The sequence below is a fragment of the Geotrypetes seraphini genome, chromosome 16 (assembly GCF_902459505.1).
Source record: "Geotrypetes seraphini chromosome 16, aGeoSer1.1, whole genome shotgun sequence".
Taxonomy (NCBI): domain Eukaryota; kingdom Metazoa; phylum Chordata; class Amphibia; order Gymnophiona; family Dermophiidae; genus Geotrypetes; species Geotrypetes seraphini.
In genome coordinates this window covers 38,640,020-38,648,356 of record NC_047099.1, presented here as the reverse complement: position 1 = coordinate 38,648,356, position 8,337 = coordinate 38,640,020, and the positions used below count along the sequence as shown (strand labels likewise).

At 44.7% G+C, this 8,337-nt stretch overlaps 1 protein-coding gene across 1 annotated transcript in view; it reads right to left on the bottom strand.

Annotated features, from left to right (window-relative positions):
* Positions 1-1,118: 1,118 nt before the first annotated feature.
* Positions 1,119-8,337, bottom strand: part of CERS2 (ceramide synthase 2) — a 101,047-nt gene continuing 93,828 nt past the window's right edge. Inside the window, exons 9-11 of the mRNA XM_033925673.1 lie at positions 6,024-6,130; positions 4,506-4,659; positions 1,119-2,653 (exon numbers count right to left, since the gene is read on the bottom strand). Of these exons, the coding sequence (XP_033781564.1) occupies positions 2,516-2,653; positions 4,506-4,659; positions 6,024-6,130 (399 nt within the window). The 3' untranslated portion in view covers positions 1,119-2,515. The remainder of the gene's footprint in view (positions 2,654-4,505; positions 4,660-6,023; positions 6,131-8,337) is intronic.

Genomic DNA, 8,337 nt, shown 5'->3' with positions numbered 1-8,337 from the left:
CACAGCCATACACTGAGATGGGTGCTCTCTGCACCCTGGCAAGGAACCAACTCAAAGAATTAGGGTTACAGAATGACTAGTCCTGAGTTGAGTGTGACTGTCCGCCACGTGTGAGTTTCCTCAATCTAATTTCTAGTGATGCAGGGCCTGCTGTCTCCTCCGAAATCCTCCTCCTTCGGTGGACCTCGCACAGGAAGGAGGTTCATACTCCTCCATGTCGCCACCCTGAGGAACCGAGGAGAAAAACATTCTTCACCAACAGCATTGGCTTTCAAATCAGAATGAACACCAATGACAGGCCTTGTGTTTAATGGGGGGAAAAAAAGTTCTTTTGGACGAGATTGGAATGAAAGAAATTTGGAGGGAATGCAAGTACTGACACAGTATCAGGTAACGAGTAGGATCATGTTATCAAAAAAAGAACTGGACTAAAAACCAATGGGTGGGAGGGTTAGTGGTGAAATCACAATATACAAAATCTCTTCCCAGCTATAGAGTGGGAGATCCTCAAGAGCCAACAGTGCGATCAGAGAAGGTACATGAGAAAATGATGAACAATAAGAACTGGCCTTATAAAAACACAATTCTTTAGCACTCTCCAGACCAGTAGAGGTTAATCTTTACAAATGGGTATATATCCAATCATGACCAGCAGGTGGAGACTGAAAACAAAACTGTGGGACAGTATATAATATACTCCCTTCTCTATTTACCTCAGTCTTCTTTCAGTCTCCAGCAGGTGTTGAGTGATCTGTACCCATCTCCCTTGGTAGGGCTGTTGGAATTTGTTTAGGGGGTTTCTAGTCCCTGTTTTTGGCCGGACAGAGCTTGGGCGGGCCCTGTTTGGGGGTCCGTCCGACCTCGGGGGTGTCAAACCCGGCGGGTCTCGAGCGGGGTCCCTCCCCCCACTTCCTCCACCTCCCCACATTTTTTTAGAGGAGCCTCAGCAGTAAGCCTTGCCCCCTAAATCAAGCAAGGCATATTGCTTCGAGAGCCTGTGGAGTCTGTTCTGTAAAAAAAAAAAAAAAATCCTGAGGTAGTGCCGGTCTGGAGGGTTGTTTCCCTTTAAGAAAACTGTATTTTACTGTATTTTTTCATCTAACCGGCACTTTTTTTCTAGCTAGGTCGCGTATGGAGCAATTGTGCCCTTCTCCGGGGGAGGGGGACACAATTAGGTCCAGCCGCGAGGCACTCGCGGCCGGCCTGAACTCGGCGGTTTGGGTCGGTGAGGTGGTGGAGCTCCTCCCACCTCCTTTTACCCTGGTCTTTCATCATTTAAGCCCCCTTTCCTGTTTTCTCAAAGCCTGCACTTGCCTCGTTAAAGTTTCTAATTCTTTATTTTGAGATCCTCTCCAAAAATCAGTAAAAATATATATAGATATAAATGGTCACTGGGTAATCGGCAGCCCTTCTTGGAACCACATAAAAATGGAGGTTAAGCAGTAGTTTAAGAATCTCGGAGCACGAGAAGATAGAAACAAAAACTTGCCTCTCCCCCTCCCCTCCCCTCCAAGGACCAGTACCCAGTCAGTGGAGTCTTGTGATGGAAGAGCACCACCCTTGAGAGGAAGAGGCATGCTGGCAATAGACAATAGCCCCAGGAGTGGATGTTTTGTTTCTGCTCTTGTTCAACCTTGACTGTTTAATGGAATTAGTTAGAAATCAAAATGTAAATATTTGTCTTAGAGTTAAGAGAGGGAGCTTAACCTAGGCAAACGACTTCCTTTTCAAACTTTCTCCTGGCTCGCAAGACTTTGGCCCTTTTCCCTTAGCCGAGGACGTCGGGTGTAAAGCAAAGCCCACCTTCTCGCAAAAGGACCTTGGCTAAGGGCGATTCCCTTTGGAAGAATTAGTTAAAAATCTGATCAAGCTTACTGGAATCGCAGCAGCTGAAATGTACCTTGTGAAAATGAAGTTGTAAAAAGACCAGCTTTAGTCATCAATATGTATGGCATGCCCTAGCCACCTAGAACATATAAATGTGCCTCTTGCCATTAGAAACAAGTGAAGTCCTTTCCACACTAGTCCCATCTCCGAGCATTGTCCGGTGGTTTCTAGCTGCCTATGGCATAGGGTGATGTCTTCCATTTAGTCCATCCAGAGGACATAGAAGGGCCTTGGGGATTCAGGTGAAACGTGCTGTTCAGTAGGGAACATGAGATTTGTGGAGATGAATAATTTACCGTTTGTCTTCACTTCTGGAGCTAATAAGCAACCTCCATGGAAAAAGGTGATCTGGAATACTGAAAGAAATTTAGTGTGAAAGGGACAGGACCTGAAGAAAGATGAACCTCCCTGGATCCTTTGTTACTCACATACGATGGGGGCTCAGCAAATCAACCCCCTGACTGAGCAATCAATTCTAGCCAGTGGGTGCCCATTAGAGGTCAGTCCACATATTGTTCTTTTGGGGAATGTAGTGTTGAAATTAACTAACTTCAGATCTTTACACATTGAGTACATTGTCTTGGCACCAACAGTTGACCATTTGGAAGGCGAGCCTCCCGTCCACCCGTCAGTCTGCCTTCTGGTGATTGTTGTTCAGGATGGCATGCCCGTTGGAGATAGGCCCATTTGTCGTCAAGGTAGTATCCTCATTCTCTTCCTCCGAAAGGTCAGGCTCCTCGTGATCACTCCTTTCATCTGCCACAAGCTATGCAAGGAATAAGGGGCAGGTTATGAATATGGAGGATACTACTGAAAACAAACAATTAAAGGACTCCCCCCCACACCCTTGACTTGAGAAACGATCTTTCCTCTTGAAGTGCCATTTACATTATAAAATGTTAAACCTCATTGGAGACTCCGTCACAGAGGAACTTACAGGGGAGCCAACATGCTTGAAAAATATCATCCATGCCAAGCAATGCCCCTAGCAGCTCTATGTAAAGATTATTTTCGGTAACAACTAATGAAATGCAAAATCCCAATTTAGACAGCTTAAGCATAATGACAGATAAGATCCTCAAGTTGTGAATTAGAAAGGAGACTCTACCATCATCTGTGTGTGTTTCCCCCCCCCCCCCCAAACACACATTCGTTCCCCAAGGACACCTTGCTCACCCTCTTCCTTTAAAAAGTACGCAAACCTGTGTCAGGTAACAACTTACCAAAATCCTAAACCAAGTCTCACAGGAGATTTTCCTAAGACATTCTTAGGACAGCAATTAAGTTTTTTTTTTTTTATTAACAACATTATTTATTTATTTTTTCAGAGGCTGCATTAAGAAGCCCGTCGAGAATCTCTCCGATATCAGAGCATTTCCTGCTCTGTCACCCTACATCTAGAAATTATATAAGCCAATAGAGAGAAGGAAGCCCTTGCACAGCGGCTTGGTAGACAAAAAAGAGAAAGCAGAATCATGCCAAAGGAGCAGCAAATTCATGGATATAGATACAGACAGCACAGAGAGGGTCAAAGTATACCAAATAATCAAAAAAAAAACACAAAACTTAGCACAAAGGGGCACAATGAACTGGGACTAATCTTTATTGACCTGACACAGGCCATGTCCCAATTTACAAGGCCAGGGTTTAAGTAAAACTTTCCTTACAAACGAGAACAGAATACAGACGCATCGGACGTGCAAAACCCGCACCCAGCATTCCCAGTGACACACCGAAAGACAGAGTGTCTTTGCCAGAGGGGTAGGCAAAGACACTCTGCCTGTCTTTCGGTGTATCATCGAGAATGCCAGCAAATCTTTATTCTGTTCTCATTTGTAAGGAGAGTTTTAGTTAAACCCTGGTCTTGTAAATTGTGAACTGAGGAAATGGAGACCTCTGATGCAGGCCCCATGCGCCAAAACCAGGCCCGTGTTGGGTCAATAAAGATTAAAAATGAGTTCCAATTTATTGAGGCCCTTAAAATGTAAAATATAAAAACCCTAACAATGAAACTGAGAAGGTCCCATTTGAAGTTTCATTTATGCGATATTAAAAAAATGTAACCAAAGATATACAGAGAAAGTTTCTCTTAATTATTTTTGTTAACCCTTTGCTGCCCCTTTGTTGTTCGCATCTGACGATGCATCTGAAGGAGGTCAGAAAATCTCACATTCATTGACATAAGAACATAAGCAATGCCTCCGCTGGGTCAGACCTGAGGTCCATCCTGCCCAGCAGTCCGCTCACGAGGCGGCCCAACAGGTCCAGGACCTGTGCAGTAATCCTCTATCTATACCCCTCTATCCCCTTTTCCAACAGAAAATTGTCCAATCCTTTCTTGAACCCCAGTACCATACTCTGCCCTATTACGCCCTCTGGAAGCGCATTCCAGGTGTCCACCACACGTTGGGTAAAGAAGAACTTCCTAGCATTCGTTTTGAATCTGTCCCCTTTCAACTTTTCCGAATGCCCTCTTGTTCTTTTATTTTTCGAAAGTTTGAAGAATCTGTCCCTCTCCACTCTCTATGCCCTTCAAGATCTTGTAAGTCTCTATCATATCCCCTCTAGGTAAATTCTTCCAGTTCAATGAAAGTTACTGGTAAAGCTTCGGTACTTGCCTTCCCGGTTAGGAACTTGTAGGCCATACCCAGGATCAGATATGTCCAGAACACATGCAGGCACTGCAGAATCACCAGCATGGCGTTGAAGAAATAGTAGCCAAAGAAGGCTGGGAACGTCTGTACGGGATATACCCAGGTACAGTGAATGATCCTAGCAGAGAATAAAAGCAAGGATAAGGAAAAAGAGCCTCTCGAAAAGTTGAGAACAAGTCAGGAAGACAAATGTTTTCATTCATTCTTGCCCAATAAGAGCACAGTGGAAGCAAAACAGAAGCCAAACCAAGAACAAAAAGCGATCAGCAGTTTATAGGTTGAAGGTTTTGCATTTGTCTTTTTCCTTCTGGCTCCTTTAGACTTTAACCCCCCCCCCCCCCCACCAACACACACAATAAACCTCTACTGAAAGCTGGAGTCCCATAGGCCAACATCTACAAATGCTTGGAGATTTTATTCTTTCACACGGCCATTGCGAGCACAAATTTGTCAGGGTGGCCCGCAGAATTTAGCTCTCTCTAGAGCAGGGATGCAGGAGCTTCAAGAGCCACATACAGGCCAGATTTCAAGATATCCCTAATAACTATGTATGCAAAACATCTGCGTGGCTACAACCGCCACTGTGTATGGATTTAGCTCAAGGATAGTCCTTAGGAACATCTTGAAAACCCTGGCCATTTGTGGCACCCAAGGCCTAAACTCCTGGATCCTTACTCTAGAGCAGGGGTGTCAAAGGCCAGTCCTCAGCCGCATTCCAGTCGGGATTTCAGGATTTCCCCAATGAATATGCATGAGATCTATTTTCTTGCACTGCTTTCATTGTATGCTAATAGATCTCATGCGTATTCATTGGGGAAATCCGGAAAACCCGACTGGATTGCGGCCCTCAAGAACCGACATTTGACACCCCTGCTCTAGAGCAATGGTTCTCAACCCAGTTCAACTTTCCAAGATTATCCACAATGGATAAAAAGGAGACTAGCACTAACCAGTCGTGTATGTAAATTTATTTCATGCATATTTGTTGACTGGGTGTGGGCCAAGGACTACATTGAGAACCTGATTGGCTGGGTTTCCTCTTCTTGGTTGTGTCTCCAAACCCAAATTAGCTGAAAAAGCGGGTTGATGACCCAGCCCTGGGTTGAATTGACCACTGAGCATTATGGAGGGAGGAAGCCTACTGGTTTGAGCTGCAGCCTCAGCACCCCGAGGTTATGGGTTCAAATCCCACGCTGCTCCTTGTGACCCAGGGCAAGCCACTCCAATCCTCCATTGCCCCAGGTACGTTAGATAGATTGTAAGCCTACCAGGACAGTAAGGGAAAATGCTTGAGTTCCTGATTTCGGAAACCGCTTAGATAACTTTGATAGGCGGTATATGCTGTGAAGGGACCCCCCCCCCCCCCCCACCACACACACACACAGAAATTCAGATATGTACAGAGCTTCTTTCAGGGAGAGTAAGATCTTGTCTTATGAGCATTCCGGATGCTCCAGCTCTCCCTCCCCCAGCATTACTCACCAGAACGGGAAAATAATCAGTCTGGTGACGATGAAGACGGCAGCAAACACAATGAAGATGTTATTGCAGGTCTCTTTCCAGCCAGCATAGTTAAACATCTTGGCCAACTGTAACAAAAATCAGAAACGAATGATTTATCCTGCTATTAATCTCTCCAAGTCCTTCCTCAGAGATCCTCTGTACACAGAAACGTAGACACCGAGGGCAGATAATCTGCTACTAATCTCTCCAATCCCTTCTTCTCCCTCAAAGATCCTCTGTACATAGAAACATAGACGCTGAGGGCAGAAGAGAGAGACCAAAGGCCTATCCAATCTGCCCATCCACTACCAGCTACTCTTTTCTCCAATCCCTTCCTCTGTACACAGAAACGTCTGTCCATCCACAAAAACATAAGACACCGACGGCAGATACATTTTATAAAAACATGTTTTATTAAAAACTTAAATAAACCGCTTAAACAGAACTGAGTGGTTTACATTAAAAAATCTACAAACAATTTAGTAGAAATGAAAATATATCTCAACCAGCTCGAAGGATGCTGGACTCTAGGGAGGCCTTATTTAGAATACTGTGTACAATTCTGGAGGCCACAACCTTCAAAAAGATATAAAAAGGATGGAGTTGGTCCAGAGGAAGGCTTACTAAAAATGGTGTGTGGTCTTCGTCATAAGGCGTATGGGGACAGATCTCAATATGCATACTTTGGAGGAAAGGCAGGAGAGGGGAGATATGACAAGAGACATTTAAATACCTACTATGGCATAAATGTGCATGAGGCGAGGTCTCTTTCCATTTGAAAGGAAGCTCCAGAATGAGAGGGCGTAAGATGAAGTTAGGTGATAGGATCAGGAGTAATCTAAGGAAAATACTTTTTTAAAGAAAGGGTGGTAGATGCATGGAATAATCTCTTGGTAGAGGTGGTAGAAACAGAATTCAAGAAGGCGTGGGACGGGCACTTGGGATCTCTTAGGGAGAGGAGGAGATAGTGGATGCTGGGGTGGGCAGACTAGGTGGGCCATTTGGCCTCTATCTGCCATCATGTTTCTATGTTACACATAGTTGGAAAAATAACGGTCTTTTTTTTTTTTGCGACCAGTGCTCAAAGCTAACGGCATGTAAATTGTATGCATGCTCTTAGTGTTGAGCAAAGGGATTGGAACGTTCCTGGGGCATACCCACAAGAGCGGTGCATTAGGCACAGCTCTTATGTGCTTGTCCAGTGGATCCCTTCAACCTAAAAGATTCCCTGGTGGCCCAGCAGACCCATCCTGACCCTCCCCCAACCTAAAATAAAATCCATGGTAGTGTGGAGGCTCCCTCCTAACCCCTCCAAACTAAACTAAAACTAAACTAAACCTTAAGTTTATATACCGCATCATCTCCACAGATGTGGAGCTCGGCACGGTTTACAAGAACTTAAATATAGGAAGAGAAGGAAAAGGTTTATATGAACTTATATATAGTAAGAGAAGAATAAGGGTAGGGGTTTCTTTCGTACAGGGGGGAAGAGAGAATTACATTTTAGTGAAAAGCCAGGTTTTCAGTTGCTTACGGAATAATTGGAGGGAGCCCAGATTCCGCAGAGGGATAGTAAGGTCGTTCCAAAGACCTGTGATTTTGAAGAGAAGGGCTTTTCCTAGTTTACCCGCATAGAGAATACCATGTATACAGGGGAAGGATAGTTTATATCTTTGGGCGGGTCTAGTGGAGTCAGGACTGGAGGAGTTATAAGATAGTGGGATTAGGGGAGGAAGGATGCCATGAATGATCTTAAAAGCCAGGCAGGAGCATTTGAAATGGATTCTGGAAATCACTGGGAGCCAGTGAAATTTGGCCAGGAGTGGGGAGACATGGTCAGATTTGCGTTTTGCGAAGATCAACTTGGCCGCAGTGTTCTGGATTAGCTGGAGTCTTTAAAGACTTTTTTTTTGTTAGGCTTAAGTAAATGGCATTACAGTAGTCTAGTTTGGAGAGGATGATGGATTGGACAAGGACGGCAAACCCAAAACTGCTGACTTGACTCTCTAATCATTCCTACCACCGGCTCTGCCCCCCCTTCCCCACTTCTACATACCTTTAGAAGGAGACAGGAAGAATGCCTACTCCCTCCTGTTTCTGGGTATTGCCCTTTTCAAAATGGTGGCACCCTGGCTCTGCCTGGTGCCTCCTTGGAAAAGCCTAAGTACCATATAAGGGGAGAAAAAACTGGGAATGGGGCAAGATACAACCATTTTGAAGAGGGCAGACCAGAGATACAAGCCAGATTCTAAAGACTAGAATTAGTTTCACACCTATCTTATTAAATATTACA